This window comes from Otolemur garnettii, unplaced genomic scaffold (genome assembly GCF_000181295.1).
Source record: "Otolemur garnettii isolate 467f Iridium unplaced genomic scaffold, OtoGar3 scaffold00094, whole genome shotgun sequence".
In the NCBI taxonomy this organism is placed as follows: Eukaryota; Metazoa; Chordata; class Mammalia; order Primates; family Galagidae; genus Otolemur; species Otolemur garnettii.
In genome coordinates this window covers 3,752,910-3,770,014 of record NW_003852489.1, presented here as the reverse complement: position 1 = coordinate 3,770,014, position 17,105 = coordinate 3,752,910, and the positions used below count along the sequence as shown (strand labels likewise).

At 38.9% G+C, this 17,105-nt stretch overlaps 1 protein-coding gene and 1 non-coding gene across 2 annotated transcripts in view; one reads left to right on the top strand and one right to left on the bottom strand.

The window, feature by feature from the left end:
* The window catches only part of DHX40 (DEAH-box helicase 40), a 53,973-nt gene continuing 36,868 nt past the window's right edge, over positions 1-17,105 (bottom strand). Inside the window, exons 13-18 of the mRNA XM_003795588.2 lie at positions 8,303-8,417; positions 7,850-7,958; positions 6,511-6,605; positions 3,001-3,070; positions 2,331-2,559; positions 1-1,315 (exon numbers count right to left, since the gene is read on the bottom strand). Of these exons, the coding sequence (XP_003795636.1) occupies positions 1,176-1,315; positions 2,331-2,559; positions 3,001-3,070; positions 6,511-6,605; positions 7,850-7,958; positions 8,303-8,417 (758 nt within the window). The 3' untranslated portion in view covers positions 1-1,175. The remainder of the gene's footprint in view (positions 1,316-2,330; positions 2,560-3,000; positions 3,071-6,510; positions 6,606-7,849; positions 7,959-8,302; positions 8,418-17,105) is intronic.
* Positions 2,083-2,189, top strand: LOC111727117. The gene has a single exon (XR_002774745.1). It is a non-coding gene; the product is annotated as a U6 spliceosomal RNA (small nuclear RNA).

Sequence of the window (17,105 nt, the reverse complement as noted above, 5' to 3'; positions counted from 1 at the left end):
CTGTCTTGAGTTTAATGACACTAATAGCTTTATTTAACAAACATTGAGTGACTACTATGTGCAAAGCAATATACTAGGTGCCATGAAAAATACAAAGATGAAAAAGACACAGTCCCTGCCCACAAGGAGCATATAATCTAGTGAAGAGATAGACAAATACACCAATAACTAGAATACAAGGCAGTAAATGAGAGTGGGCAAGTGCTGAGTGTGGCCTGAGTGTGATACCAGCTAGCCTCAAGGTTCCAATTTGAAACACTGGTGAAATAGTGTTGACTGCTTTGAAAATCTCATCTCAAGATTGGCACAACAGATGTTTAAATGATCCTCCTACCCAAACAGCTGGAAGCAACAGAATAGGCCAGGTGGAGGGGTTTTTTGAAAGCACTGTCACACCTACATACGTAATGTTGATAAAAGTATGTGGGTACAGCTAAAAAAGAACTTTCATATATATACGTGTGTGTGTGTGTATGTGTATATATCATCTGTCCTTTGGTTAATGGCTATAGCTACTGTTTTAAACAATATACTTTTCTATAAAAAGGAGTTTGTATAATCCCAGAAAAATCAATTTAAGGATTAATATTAATTCAAGAAAGAATCCTGCCATAGGCAATTTTATTTACTAATTAAGTCTTTTCTCTAAATATCTATAAAGCTCTGTAGCAATTAAACAGTTAGACATCTAAGTATTGCTGAGTAAAACCTCTTAGGTTCAGCCTTCTGAAGGAAACGGTCACATACCTGATATAACACTATTCTAATAGCAACAAGAAGGCCTTAAAGAGATTTAAGGAAAATAATTTTTAATGCTTCAATGCAAATGGAATACACGCTTATTAAATACAATTCAATCTTCTTTGAAAATATCTCAATGACAGCGTTTGATACCAGTTAAGGCCAGCAGAATTGAAGTGAAGAAAATATTACATGTATTGTCTTTCACTGGTTACATGTATCACTGCCTATGACTATGGCAACCCAATCTTTTCTTTGAAAATTCCATTTATTGGTATAGATTAACTCTGATTTATAAGCTTTGATTTGCCTTTCGCCCATAGGCTAGTAACAGCTGCTGACCACTTCCTCTTGGTAGTGTCTGAAATAACTGGCAAAGTAGAAGCACATATCCTGGCTGATTTTCCTACTTCCAGAATTGGAGAGTTCACCGCTTATCCTGTTTCCTTCAGGGTGTCACTGTGGTCCTGGGTCCTCTGCTGCTTTCTCTCAAGGAAGCGAGCGCGGGCATCTGATATGGATTTGTCATCATTTCTTCTTTGCATTTTCTTTAGGACTTCTTTTGATATTCCATCTGAAAACATTACAAATTAATCCAATAAAACTTTAACTTTGAGATTCAGTACTGGAAGTGTTAACATTTCTAGAGAAAGAGATGTCCTGATTTTTCAATGTTAAGGAAAAAAAATGAGGAAATTAAATTTCGCCCTTCCAAAAAAGTGACGTAGCCTATGGTTAACACATTAAGAGCACTGAGGCCAGTGATTCATAAAAATGGACCCTAATTCAAGCACATGGCACAATGTTTTAACACTGCCGCAAAACACCTAATGACTAACATTTCTTTTTCTTTTTTTCTTTTTTTGAGATAACAGTCTCAGGCTATTACCCTGGGTAGAGTGCCATGGCATCACAGCAACCTCAAATTCTTGGACTTCAGTGATTCTCTTGCCTCGGCCTTCCAAATAGCTGGGACTACTGAGGCGCCCACCACAATGCCTGGCTATTTTTTGGTTGTAGTTGTCACTGTTGTTTGGCTTGGGCTGGATTCGAACCCACCAGCTCCAGTGTATGTGGTTGGTGCCCTAGCCGCTGAGCTACAGGCGCCGAGCTTAATATTTCTATTTGCCATAATTTCCTGTGCAAAATTCTTCACCATTCTATTTTCCAGTAATGTTAAATAAGGAAAATACAATACTATCCATCATTAAACTTTAACAAGCTTTACTATAAAGCTCTTTGTACATGTGAGCTTATAACTAAGCTTTTGCTCCTAGTTCAGTACCAGTTATTTGTGCCTCCTAACCGGGGACCTAATATTTCATGAAAAATGCCCCTTAAGTGCTCGCTTCGGCAGCACATATACTAAAATTGGAATGATACAGAGAAGATTAGCATGGTCCCTGCACAAGGACGACACGCAAATTCGTGAAGCGTTCCATATTTTTAAAAAAAGAAAGAAAAGTGTCCCATAGGAAAAAAGGATGTCCTGAGGTAATAATTCACAAATTTTATAAACAAAAATAGCAAAGGACTACTGGAAAGCATTATGGCGTAGTGGTTAATGAGAGAACAAATGATTCACTCACCCTTTAGCTGCTTGACATTTTCCTTATTTGTCCATCTCTTCCTTGCATCTTCTCTCACTTCACGTCGAGCCACACTGCTCAAATCATGTGCATTAAACTCATGCAACTTGGGTAACAAGTCTCTTACCCACTCATAACGAATTGGACACACAATTCTTGCGTAGACTTTGGTGGTAACTAACACCTCATGAAAAATGATCCATTCAAGCTTGGTTTCCTGTTCATGAAGCTATATAAAACAATGTATTTAAGGATCATAATTCAATAACCTGCCCTATTCCACATTAGAACCAAATAAAAGCCCATACCTTTCTGAATGAATTCCTATCTCCTTCAAACAGGAAACATGGGCCACCATATATATGTATGTACACACACACACATATACAAACACTGAAACCTCTACATTGACAACCCGAGGGACTATAACAGACTGGTCAACATAGGAATTAGACCTACTGTACTGATACACACATGTGGTACTTGTCCAATCTAAGAAAATTAGCTCAACTTAAACAGGTTGTCAATGTAGGGAGTGGTCAGCTATGGAGGTTCTACTGTGTATGTTTTTTATGTAAATTTAACCTCAAAGAGAAAAGAAGACATTCATATAATACTTATTTTTATACCTTTACAAATTTCTTTCCTTTATTAAAAATAAGGTACTTACTGCTGAGGAAGGATGAATGTGAACTGGGCTTCCACGCCCATCCATTGTGCAAAACGTTCTCCCAACGGACCTATAAACAGAAAAATAAAATGCTAAAGACCAGAAGAAGAACATTAAGTGCAACAATACACAATTATAATATGTTCTACTACAAAGAATATTATAAGCAGAGGTTTAAGTTTATAGGGATTTCCCAGGTTACAAACAAGATAGGTTCCATAGGTTTGTTCTTAAGTTGAATTTGTATGTAAGTTTGAACAGGTCCATTTACCTGTAACTTGGGTTACAAACATTTAACTTACATATAACTCACACGAATGGAGGTCATTACAGTAAGTCTCTGAGTTACAAACATCCAATAAATATATAACTTACACTTAAGAACAAGGGCTATTACAGTAATAGGTAAATGTACCTGTTCTAAATTATATACATCTGTTCAGCTTAAGAACAGATTTACAGAACCTATCTCATTTGTAACCCAGGGAGTGCCTGCTACAAGCATTTCTGATCAATAAGTAATAATATTAACAACAATGATGTATTTGTGCTTTAGAGCTTCCAGAATGTTTTCACAGCAAGGCCTCAAAACAATCTATGAGTTTTGAGAGCCTTTATTAAAAGGGTCAAAACTAAGACTCAAGGCTTGGCGCAGTGGCTCATGCCTATGGAACCAAGCACTGTGAAACCAAGGTGGGTGGGGTCACTTGAGCTCAAGAGTTTTGAGACCAGCCTGACCAAGAGCAAGACCCTGTCCCTACTAAAAACAGAAAACTAGCCAGTATGGTGATGCACACCTGTAGTCCCAGCTACTGGGGAGGCTAAGGCAAGAGGATCACTTGAGCCCAAGACTTTGAAGTTGCTGTGAGCTATGACACCATTGCACTCTACTCAAGGGTGACAGAGCGAGACTGTCTTAAAAAATAAAAACCTAAGACTCAAACAAATTAGCTAGCCTTCTCAAGAACACAGAGTTAATGCATGATGAAACCAAGTCCTAAATATAGTTCTCCTAAAGTAATTAGTTTCCCTATATTATATTATGCTACATCTCTTTTTTAAGGGTTAAGTTGATTTTTTGCTATCCTAAAATCTGATAATTAGAAAATTTCATGTATCATTTTATTAATTCATGCCCTTAACTTCAAATTCTTATCCTCCTCAATACTTTCCTACATATCATTCCAAATAACTTGTCAAAATCATAGTCCTAGTTCAACTGTCACAGCTGATTTCCTATAGTACCTTGTAAATGTTCTTAGTGTAGCCCAGATCAGACTGCATTATAATTATTTATTTACATATCTGTGTCCTTCACTAGAGCCAAGTATCAGCAACAGTTCAGGACTCACGTTATTCCACCTTTCTATCTTTAGTAACTGCTCAATGTTTAGCACATAACTGGTGACCAAGACATATTATATTTTTAAAATCCTGAAAGAATCCAAATTTACAGAAAAGTTGCAAATACAGTATAAAAATTTTTTACCTAAACCATTTGAGAGTTAAGCTGATAACCTGATCCCTTACATGTATTTCCTATAATCAAGGATATTCTCTTACATAGCTACAATACAACCATCAAAATCAGGAAATTAACACTGATACATTACTAACATGTAATCCTCAGATCAAACTGAAATTTCACCAAATGTCCTAATAATGCCCTTTATATAGCAAAGGATCCAGTTCAGAATCATGCAGTGCCTTTTCATGTCCTTTTAGCCTCCCTCCTTCCAGAATTCTTCCTCAGTCTTTCTTTGGCTTTTATGATCTTGATACCTTTAAGGATTACATGCTAATTATTTTGTAGTATGTCCCTCAATTTGAGTTTGTCTGTTTCAGGATATGCATTTTTGGCAGCAATATTACAGAAATAATGTAATGTTTTTCTCATTGCATTCTATCAGGAAAAACATGATTTTGATTTGTTTCATTACCAATGAAGTTCACTTTGCTTGATTTAGGTAGCAGTTGCCAGGCTTTTCCACTGTAAAGTTACTTTTTTTTTTTTTTTTGCAGTTTTTGGCTGGGGCTGGGTTTGAACCCGCCACCTCCGGTATATGGGGCCAGCGCCCTACTCCTTTGAGCCATAGGTGCTGTCCTGCAAAGTTACTTTTTTCCTTTGTAATTAACAAGAATTTTGTGGAGAGCTTAACTATGTAAAAATTCTACTCTTATTAAACTTTTAATTTACTCATTTATTAATCTGTATCACTATAGATCCATGATTTTACCTTTTATTAAATGAGTTGTAATTCCTTACTATTATTAATTTTAATGCTTAAAATATCACATATTTGATCAGTTGAGACCTCTCCATATTGGGTCTACGTACTTCTGATATGGCCCAAACCTGTACTAATCACTTCTTTGCTTCCTAGCAAAATAAGACATTCAGGGCTCACCTTCACTTTCCTAGCCCAACTTTTCCAAAAAGCTTTTCCAAAAAGCTTTTCCAAAAAGCAGGTGGTTGTTCCAAGTCAAGACCTAGGCACTAAGTGTATATTCATTGCCAATACTATCATTGCTCTCAGTCCCTCTCAGAGCTACGTTTTATATATACACAAATATACACAAATATTTACATGTATAGAAACACAATTACATTTATATATACTAAAATCTATTTTTACTCTCACATAAATCCATCCATCCATCTCCTTATACTGAAAACCATAACTTCATATTATACACTGAAATTTCAATACAACACCACATTCTCATGTTCTCCCTTTCAGTATTTCTAACTTCCTTCACTATTATCATTAATAAAGGTTTACGATTAATTCCTTTGTATATAATGAATCTTCCATCACCGCCATTAACCTTTTCCCTACAGAGATGTTTTCTTCACTACACTCAAGACTGATATCCCCAAAACTCTTCTCCACCCTGCTCAAGCTCTGCCACTTCTTTCTTGGGGATGCCATCCTTAACCTGTATAGCTTATATACTCCGCATGGGGCTACCACTCTGCAAATAAACCCTTGTCTCTTGCCTTACATGATGATAACCCACAGTGGACACTCTACACTCACTCCCCTTATATCCTGCTTGAGTTCTAATTCCCCACTCTGAGCCAAAGCTGCTCCCCCTGCACAAGTGACAATTATGCAGAAGGTCATTTTTTGTTTTTTAGAGACAGAGTCTCACATTATCGCCCTCGGTAGAGTGCTGTGGCATCATAGCTCACAGCAACCTCCAACTCCTGGGCTTAGGCGATTCTCTTGCCTCAGCCTCCCGAGTAGCTGGGACCACAGGTGCCCGCCACAACGCCCAGCTATTTTTTTTGTTGTTGCAGTTCAGCCAGGGCCGGGTGAACCCGCCACCCTCAGTATATGGGTCCGGCACCCTATTCACTGAACCACAGGCACCGCCCAGAAGGTCATTTTAATTGATGTCATCATCATCACAGAGCTTAAATCACACCTTCAATCTCTGATCTTAAATACTGTAGTCGAATACAGTAGTTTTTCTTGGTCCATCTCTCAAGCTCTTATTGCTTACCTTCGGGCTACATTTTTGAAATAGCCTGCACAAAGACATCTTCGTAGTACTTCATGTTTAGGGCCTTCAAAGGTCTCTCTTGGGAAATCACTTTGCTGTAGAAAGAATATACATACAGTGGTGAATATCATAGAACAATTTGAAAAATCCACATTTCCAAAGACTTCTGTTGCTGGCTAATATGGAGTAAGAGGAAACAGATTTAACTTTTCTACCTAAAACAACAAAAAAGTGGACAAAATAAAAGAAATAATGATTTCCATGACACTGTATATCAGTCAACAAAGGACAGTAACTCCTGAGAGACAAGAAATAAGGGAAGTAAGCCCAACAACTGTACGAGCTTGCACTCTGAAAAGACGGTGGACCAAGGTACAGAGAAGAAAAACCCAAATAGAACCCATTTCCTGGGTTAAGGAGATAGAGCTGAAAATCAAGAAAGGCCATGGTGGCTAAAATTTACCAGAGAAGAGAACTGCAAAATGAAAAAACTACAGACAGAGGTAAAAGATCCTCTTCTAGTGTTTAGCTGAGGATTGATCAACATATGAGTTCAAGAAAAAAGAAAAAAAAAAAAAAGAACATGTGAATTCAAGAAAACTACCAACTCAGGAAAAGAACCTCTCAAAAGGATGAGAAGGAACACTGCATGGTATTTACACAAGGCTAGGAATGATGCCTGTTCCTATAAGCTAGACTGGTATACCTTATAACTCACATAAGAAGAATAGTAAGAACAGTCTTGCCTCAGTAGTGGAGAATAACTAGCCCTGGCCTAAGCAGTGCTTTCACTCCACCTACCAAAATATACAAGCAAGATTCAAAAAGATCAAACCATTTCTAGGTAACTAGAATATAAAAGTATCCAGCACCCCACAAGATAAAATTCACAATATTTGGCATTCATTGAGAAATTAGGAAAATACAACCAATAAGGAGGACATAGATTAGTCTATCAAAATCAACCGAGAATTGACACGATATTAACTATATGTTATAACTGGATTACATTATATTCAAAAAGTTAAACAATGACCTGAGAAAACAAAGTTTAAAGACTCAAATCCAACAGCTAGAGATGAAAACTATAACATCTGAGATGAAAAGTATAGTGGATAAGATTAATGGCAGATTTAACACCACAGAAGAAAAGATTAGTGAATTTGAAGACAAAGCAAATAGAAAAAAATTCTTTCACGAAGTCAGGGAGATGGCTATACAAAGAAGCAAGAAGAAAGGGAGGATGGTAGAATAGAAAGGGTGGTAAGAAGTAACATACATTAATTAATTCAATATATAGGTCCAAAATGCTCAAGAAAAAAACAATTATAACAATCACCTGTTTAAGTTTCCGGATTAGTTCTCGAAGTTGAGCTTCCACACGAAATGCAGAAAATAAGCACCTCCAATGAATCCAATGTTTTTGGCACCATGAAGCTGGAGCTCCACTGTAAGACAAAAACAGTGGTATCTTTAATAAAAAAATGTTCTCGAAGTAAAAGGCAGTTAAACAGTCTACACACACATACACATTAATCATGTTCTCATTTAAGCTACCTATATAGAAGCAAAAAAAAAAAAAAGGTTTAGGGAGAAAAAGAAAGAGAACTGATACTGCATAATAATGCTTAGTAACTAACAGTCACTTGACAAAGATAATCTCACTAATATTCAAAAATACTTTGAGGTCAATATCACCCCTGCTGAACCTTAGCACTTAAAAGTCACATAGTACATACTAAAGTTCTTTATCAAATTGACATTTTCCAGTACAAAGGACTACCTCACATACCTTGATTTGCATTGTTCAAAGATGACAGCTAAAGTTGCAAAGTCATTAAATCCTCCAGCTTTAGCTGCCAATTCTCGATGTCTCTGTTCTGCTTCCTTCTGGTACTCTGGATCAACTAGAAGGGGGATCCAAGAGGCAATTTAGTTCTACTTTACATTAAGTGCTTACGTTTACTTTGTTTTTCTAAGTACATCTAAATCTGCCTCACCCTCTGGGGTGGAATTAGTACAACTATATTAACTCTTCCTGGGGGAGCTCTAATTTCTCTCATAACTCCTTTTCCTCTTTTAACCACACGCAGAGATTTTACCAAAATAGCAACATTACATCTCTCAATCATTTCCCTTTCAAGTGGTATTTGGAATTTTTTTTAAAAATTTTTTATAGCAGTAAAAATATATAATGGTACAAAAAGATAACATAAAACTCTAACATCCCCCAGTTTGTCACATTATCCATAAACCAACCTTTAAAGCTAACCACTATTGATTATTTAGTATGAGTCCTTCCAGATTATTTTCTATATACATGCAATAAGTACACAGAGTTTCACTTTTAGGTAAATGGGATATATGTTCTGAAATTTCCTCTATTCAATTTAATAACAGCTTCATGGAAGTACATGTAGAATTATTTATTCTCAAAAGTAGCCATATAATATTTACTCCTCAGAGATATGGGGAACATAATGTAATCCCAGTCCTTATATATCTAATTCCCAATTATGGGCAATTAGACATGACCACTGCAGATGCAGAACTAACCTCCTGTAAGTATTTTCTCTTCTTTTTCAACTTTATATTGAAATATAACATGTACACAAAAAAATTCATAGGCAATAAGGATATAGCTTAGTGGCCACAACATGACACACCAATGTACCCAACACCCAGGTCAACAAACATAAAATTCCCAGCATTCCAGAAGCCCCCTTTTATGTTCTCCTTCTCATAACTACCATTCTCCCTACATAAGGGGAACCATATCCCGACTTCTAACCCTAGAAATGGGTTTCTCCTATTGCTAACATTTATTTAAGTGCAGTCACACAGTATGTACCTCATGCATCTGGTTTCTTTTGCTCAACATAATGTTTTGGGAATTTATCTGTTAAGGGCCTTGATACCATTTCCCCTGGTTGCATTCAGGACTGACATGCTCTCTGCCTAAAGTTCCCACATAGCATTTTGCCCAGGCTAATCTTTCAGAGTCCCATTTTTTCAAAACTACATTCCTTCATCCTAATACATCACACTACAATTCCCATTCCTTCAGTATACTTATCATAGCTACACTTAGCACAGGCATACTGTAGTCTGGTCCCAGGGAGCAGCAATTATATAGACTACAATGTGAATCTGCAAAGTAACAGTTCTCCTGGTATTATCAGGAAAGCAATCTCATTAAAGAAAGCATCCCTGAAGGTATAATGTCTTCCATTCCAGCCTTTAAGTAGCTTTCAACTGTGTTACCTGGTAGCAACTCAAGGAAGTAGCTAGAGACACATAAAAGAGTGTGATTTATCTCAGACCAATACAAATGCCCTGCTAAGGTGAAGATATACGTGATTATTAATGTCCATCTCTTAATTCACTCATGGATACTAATTTTTAACCCATAACATCTCATTTCAAACAACTAAATTTTGTTAAACTCCAGCATCAACCCCATCCTGTTTCTCAACACTAGGAGACAAGCCTACCTATCAGTCACCAGGCTTCTAGAATTCCTGAATCATGTGTTTCCTGCTACAGATATGTAAAGCCCCAGCTGCCTGAGTCCCTTAGGTTATTTATGAAGCCTTGGAGAAAACCAGCTGTAGTCCACTTCTTTTCTTCCCTGCCTCCAGCTGACCCTAGAAACCTTCAATTTGGCTATATTATCTACAACAGTAATTTACACAGATGACTCACCATCTCTTATTACAATGACAGACAATTTCTTTTTTTTTTTTTTTTTTTGAGACAGAGTGTTAGTATGTCGCCCTCAGTAGAGTGCCGTTACATAACAGCCCACAGCAACCTCAAACCCTTGGGCCTAAGTGATTCTCTTGCCTCAGTCTCCAGTAGCTGGGACTATAGGTGCCCTCCACAATGCCTGTCTATTTTTTTGTTACAGTTGTCACTGTTATTTGGCAGGCCTGGATGTAAGTGGCTGCACCCTAACCACTGAGCTACGGGCACCATGGCTAATTATCATAAGCCAATGGTAGTTTAATTAGCCAATGGTCGTTTATTTTCTCAGTAGACTTGCCATTTTCTTTAGCTTATTAACTTTAACCAGATGTGATTCCATTATGAGTTTTACCTCATGCTAATAGGTGCCACTAAGGAAAAACTATAAGAAGTTGAAGCAGGCTCGGCGCCTGTAGCTCAGCGGCTAGGGCACCAGCCACATACACCGGAACTGGCGGGTTTGAATCCAGTCCAGGCCTGCCAAACAACAATGACAACTACAACCAAAAAATAGCTGGGCATTGTGGCGGGCACCTGTAGTCCCAGGTACTTGGGAGGCTGAGGCAAGAGAATTGCTTAAGCCCAAGAGTCTGAGGTTGCTGTGAGCTGTGATGCCATGGCACTCTACCCAGGGCGACACAGTGAGACTCTGTCTCAAAAAGAAAAAGAAGCTAAAGCAGCAAAGCAAGGTTATAACAGCTAAACTTCTCCCTTTGGGAAGATAATTCAATAAGTTTGTATACAGCAATCAATCAGAAAACAAAACTATTACACAGAAAAGCTTTTAATAACAATAGTCCTCAGAGTTGAAGCAAGGGAACTGAGGTTCTTAAGTGCTGCATAAACATGATGTACCTTTTGTTTCTAAAAATATTATAGTTAAAGGTTGGGCTTGGTGGCTCACACCTATAATCCCAGGGAAGCCAAGGTGGGTGGACTGCTTGAGCTCAGGAGTTTGTTTTTTTTTTTTTTTTTTTCAGTTTTTGGCCAGGGCTGGGTTGAACCCACCACCTCCAGCATATGGGGCTGGTGCCCTACTCTTTGGAGCTCAGGAGTTCAAGACGAGCCTAAGCGCAAGACCCTGTCTCTAAAATAACAGCCAGACATTGTGGCAGGTGCCTGTAGTACCAGTTACTCAGGAGGCTGAGACAAGAAGATAGCCTGAGCATAGGAGTTTGAGGTTTCTGTGAGCTATGACACCATAGCACTCCACCAAGAGTGACAAAGTGAGACTCTGTCTCAAAAATAATAATATTATTATAGTTAAAGCATTTAAAATAAAAATTTTAGCACCAACCCAATGTTATTTTAAATTTGCTCATTTTAAGGCATTTGAAAGATGTTTAACAGCCTTCATGTCACTGTCTGACTTCTAAAGCAATAACTATACCAGCAGACATTGTGTACAGTTTACTACAGTAAAGAGAGAGATTACTATAGACAATGAAAGAATCAGTTTGATGGGCCAAGTGCAGTGGCTCACACCTATAATCCTCACACTCTGGGAGGCTGAGGTTGGTGGATTACCTGAGCTCAGAAGTTCAAGACCAGCCTGAGCCAGAGTAAGACCCCATCTCTAAAAATAGCTGGGAGTTGTGGCAGGTGCCTGTAGTCCTAGCTGCTTAGGAGGCTAAGGCAAGAGGATTGCTTGAGCCAAAAGTTTGAGGTTGCTGAGAGCTATGACTCTATCCTGGGGTGATAGAGTGAGACTCTGTCTCAAAAAAAAAATCAGTTTGATGTTTAAAACTATAATTCAGTGTTCTGATCTGAGTATACAAGCCAATTTTACCAATGATAAGTATATAATAATGTAAATTAGGTGATCTGCAATGAATATGACTCAAACCAGAAAAGACTTATTAACCTATAAAGACTATAAATCACAGGTGGAAAGCTAATGCACATTTTGGGTTTAGTAAGACAATATTATGCTATGAGATTCTGAGTCTTATTAAATCCTATGGAGATTTATATATAATAGCAAGAATCTCTCTTTAAGGATAACTTTAGAAGCAATTTTTGTCTGTAGGAATGAAACCTGGGTACTTGTTTCAGAGGAAAACTTACTTTTTATTTAAATTACTTTGTAGTATTTGAATAGCATTAGGGTTGGGGGTGGCAATCCCCCCCCCCATGTAGGCAAAAATCAACATATTATTTTTGACTTCCAAAAAAACTTAATTACGAATAGCCTACTATTGACCAGCAGCAGCCTTACCAATAACATAAATACTCAATTAACACATATTTTGTATATCTATTATATACTGTATTCTTAAAACAAAGCTAGAGGAAAAATATTACGAAAATCATGGCCAGGCATGGTGGTTCATGCCTATAATCCTAGCACTCTGGGAGGCCAAGACAGGTGGATTGCTTGAGCTCAGGAGTTTGAGACCAGCCTGAGCAACAGCGAGACTCCATCTCTACTAAAAATAAAAAGAAAAAAAAAAAAAAGCACAGCTGGGCGGAGTGGTGCACGCCTGTAGTTCCAGCTACTTGGGAGGCTGAGAGAAGAGGATTGCTCAAGCCCAAGATTTTGAGGTTGCTCTGAGCTGCGATGACACAGCACTCTGCCCAGAGCACAGAGTGAGACTCTGTGTCAAAAAAAAAAAAAAAAAAAGAAAAGAAAAGAAAGAAAAAAAAACCATAAGGAACATAAGAAAGAAAAAATACATTTAGTACAGTACTGTATTTTTGGATACTATTAAGTTTACATCATCTATTTACAAGATGACCTGCCTGTCTGAAATGGTGGGCAGCTGCACTGCTTCATCTATTGTACAGATCTCAGTAATTCACATTTTTCTTGTAATGTCATGACTTTGTTTCTTAGGGACACTTCCAGCATCACTAGAGGCACTTTGTGTGGGTTCCATGGTGTTATTTCAGGTTTATAGTACTGTACTGATAGGAAAATATGTGAGAATCACTTTTTACCATGATACACAATTTACTGAAGAGATGATATGCTCACATAGAGATGATCAGTGTCACAAAGCATTTTTTTTTTTTTGAGACAGAGTCTCACTATGTTGTCCTCAGTAAAGTGCTATGATGTCACAGCTCACAACAACCTCCAGTTCTTGGGCTTAGGCAATTCTCTTGCCTCAGCCTCCCGAGTAGCTGGGACTACAGGCGCCTGGCCCAATGCCTGGCTATTTTTGTTGAAGTTTGGCTGGGGCCAGGTTCGAACCTACCACCCTGGGTATATGGGACCAGCACCCTACTCATTGAGCCATAGGACCTGCCCTGTCACAAAGCATTTTAAAGCAGATACAGCACTTGAGCTCACTGAAACAGCAACAGGAGGTGGTTATGAAATTATTACAGTAGTTCAGTATGTATTACTGTGCTACTAATGAAGTAATTTTATACAGTTATAAAATTCTATGGTAATAAATGATATACAGTTATATTCTATGGTAGTAAATGATAAAAGAGACTAGTATCTACATATATTTTATGGATCATCACATATCTAATTTTTTCTTTTTTTTTTTTAATATTTCTAGGGTACCATGTGGTTGATCTATGATCTTTCCACATTGTTACAAACCTCAAAAAAGTATCCAATATACTTATTGAATTAAAATCCACATATTAAATGAACCTGTACAGTTCAAACCCATGTTCAAGGGTCAATTTTATTGGGCATGGTGGTTCAAGAAGTTAGGTGAAGACTCTCTCCCAGATAGACATCTTGTACTACTTGTAGTCAAAATTATCAAAAGCAATCATTTAAAGGCTGTAGAGATTGATGGAAGGGTTCACCACAAAACCTAACCTATAGAATTCAGCAAGAACAGTAAGAAGGATGTCTTGCCCCCACCCCCACACAGCTCTGCACATGTGGAAGAGCTATTCTAACCGTTTGTTTGGCAGCCTCAAAGTGGCACCCTTTCCATGACAGAAGATTAAGGCACAACAGCTAATGACAGCTAGTGCAGTCCCGTATTTCCCCACAGCTCTGTACTGCAGAAGAGCTGTTCCAGGGGATTCAGCAGCAGCATAGGAGTTCTCGCTACTTCTGGTTTCCTAGAGTTATTCCAGGTTTGTTTATTGTTTTGCATATTTGTTTGCAGCCAATGAACATCCAGAGATCACGTCTCACCAAGCTTTGTGCTGAGATGATGCAATGCTAACCACAACATCACTTCCTACCATTCCCCAACCCTAGCCTTCTACTCTATAGGGAGGATCCCAGGGGTTCAGCTAGTGAAGAGCAGGCCCTCATTCACCACTCCACCTCAGTGCCTGCTCCACAGCACAGAGATTATTTCTATGGGCAGGAGGGAAGCATTGTGAAATATTGGCAATACTTTGCCCCTGCCAACGTGCCAGGGCAATTATTTGGAGGAATATATGCCCCAGAGCACTGTCAACAACAATAGAGCAATCACTTAGCAACCAGTAAAGACTAACAGCTCACACTCAGTGTGATACCATTAGTGGCAATAGAGCCAAAAAAAAATTTTTTTTTTTTTTTAGACGGAGCCTCAAGCTATCCCCTGGGTAGAGCGCCATGGCATCACAGCTCACAGCTCACAGCAACCTCCAACTTCTGGGCTCAAGCGAGTCTCCTGCTTCAGCCTCCCAAGTACAACGCCCGGCCATTTTTTGGTTGCAGCCATCATTGTTGTTTGGCGGGCCCGGGCTGGGGATTTGAACCGCCACCTTAGGTGTATATGGCTGGCGCCTTAGCCGCTTGAGCCACAGGCGCCGAGCCTAGAGCCAAAAATTTAACACAAAGATCAGTAAAAGAGACAAAGATAAACATTCTAAAACCCCAATCATACTGGTACTCTGGGAAAATGTTCACATGCCCAAAGTGTGCCTTCTGAGGCACACTTGTGAGGAGAGAGGGAACACCTCTGGTCCTTGGCTGAACATAGGACAAGTTCATACATTCCCTCATCTGTGAAAGTAGTCTCCAAACCACTCAACACAGATCCAACATAAAAGGTGAAGACATCACTGGCTTAAGAGCCATACGTACAGCCTCTGAGCTATCATCAGCTAACCACTAGAGTTGATAAGTACAATGAACAAATAAAAACTTCAATAATGGGGCTACATAGTAGGTTTGCTGGCAGAACAATTAGTAAATTGCATTTTTTTTTTTAAGATGGGGCACAAATTGCTAGGTCATGGAAGAAGCCCAAGTGCCCATTGACCCACAAAAGGATCAATAAATTGTGGTATATGTACACCAAGGAATATTATGCAGCCCTAAAGAAGGATGGAGACTTTACCTCCTTCATGTTTACATGGATGAAGCTGGAAAATATTCTTCTTAGCAAAGTATCTCAAGAATGGAAGAAAAAGTATCCAATGTACTCAGCCCTACTATGAAACTCATTTCAGCCCTTTCCTATGAAAGCTATAACCCAATTATAGCCCAAGAATATGGGGAAAGGGGAGAGGGAGGGGAGGGGAGGGGAGGGCGGAGGATGGGTGGAGGGAGGGTGATAGTTGCAATCAAGCCTATGGTTCAATAAATAAAAAATTAAAAAAAAAAAGAAAAAAAAGGTGGGACACAGTATTTGAGCAGACACTTCACAATGGAAGACAGACAAATAACCTATAAGTAGGCTCGGCACCTGTAGCTCAGTGGTTAGGGTGCCAGCCACATACACCAAGGCTGGCGGGTTTAAACCCTGTGGGCGCCTATGGCGGGCACCTGTAGTCCCAGCTACTTGGGAATCGCTTAAGCCTAAGACTTTGAGGTTGCTGTGAGCTGTAATGCCATAGCACTCTACGGAGGGTGATACAGTGAAACAGTCTCAAAAAAAAAAAAAAAAAAAAAAGCCTATACGCACCTGAAAAGGGGCTCAAAGGTATGAGTCATCAGGAAAATGCGAATTAAAACCACAAAGAGGTACATGATACAATGCATAAAATGAAAACTACTGGCAATACCAAATGCTGAGACAGACACGTAGTGCAAGCCATGTATAGCTACTTAGGAAAAGGTTTAGCAAGTTTCTTTTCTTTTGTTGTTGTTTTTTGAAACAGAGTCTCAAGCTGTCACCCTGGGTAGAATTCTGTGGCATCATAGCTCACAGCAATCCCAACTCTTGGGCTCAAGAGATCCTCTTGCCTCAATTTTTTTATTTTTACAAGAGACGGGATCTTGTTTTTGCTCAGGCTGTCTGAAATTTATGAGCTCAGGCAATCCACCTGCCTTAGCCTCCCAGAGCAGTAGGATTACAGTTGTGAGCCACCACACCCGGCCAAGCAGGTTTCTCAGTTTAACAAAATACCTACTCAATACACCAATTTCTTAGGCATTTACCTAACCTAGAGATATAAAAATACACAAAAGTTTTGCACAAGAATATTCAGAACAGGGCAGTGCCTCTAGTTCAGTGGGTAGGGCTCCAGCCCCATATACCGAGGGTGGTGGGTTCAAAACCAGCCCCGGCCAAACTGCAACAAAAAAATAGCTGGGCGTTGTGATGGGCACCTGTAGTCTCAGCTACTCAGGAGGCTGAGGCAAGAGAACCGCCTAAGCCCGGGAGTTGCAGGTTGCTGTGAGCTGTGTGATGCCACGGCACTTTACCAAGGGCGATAAAGTGAGACTCTGTCACTCCAAACAAAAAAGAAAAAAAGAATATTCAGAACAGTTTTACTCATACATAACACTAAACAAAACAATTCAAATGTCTATCAACAAATTATAGCATAAACCAAATGCAGTATGCCCATACAGTGGAATACTACTCAACAATAAAAATAAAGCACTGAGGGCAGCACCTGTGGCTCAGTGGGTACGGTGCCGGCCCCATATACCGAGGGTGACCGGTTCAAACCCAGCCCCGGCCAAACTGCAACCAAAAACAGCC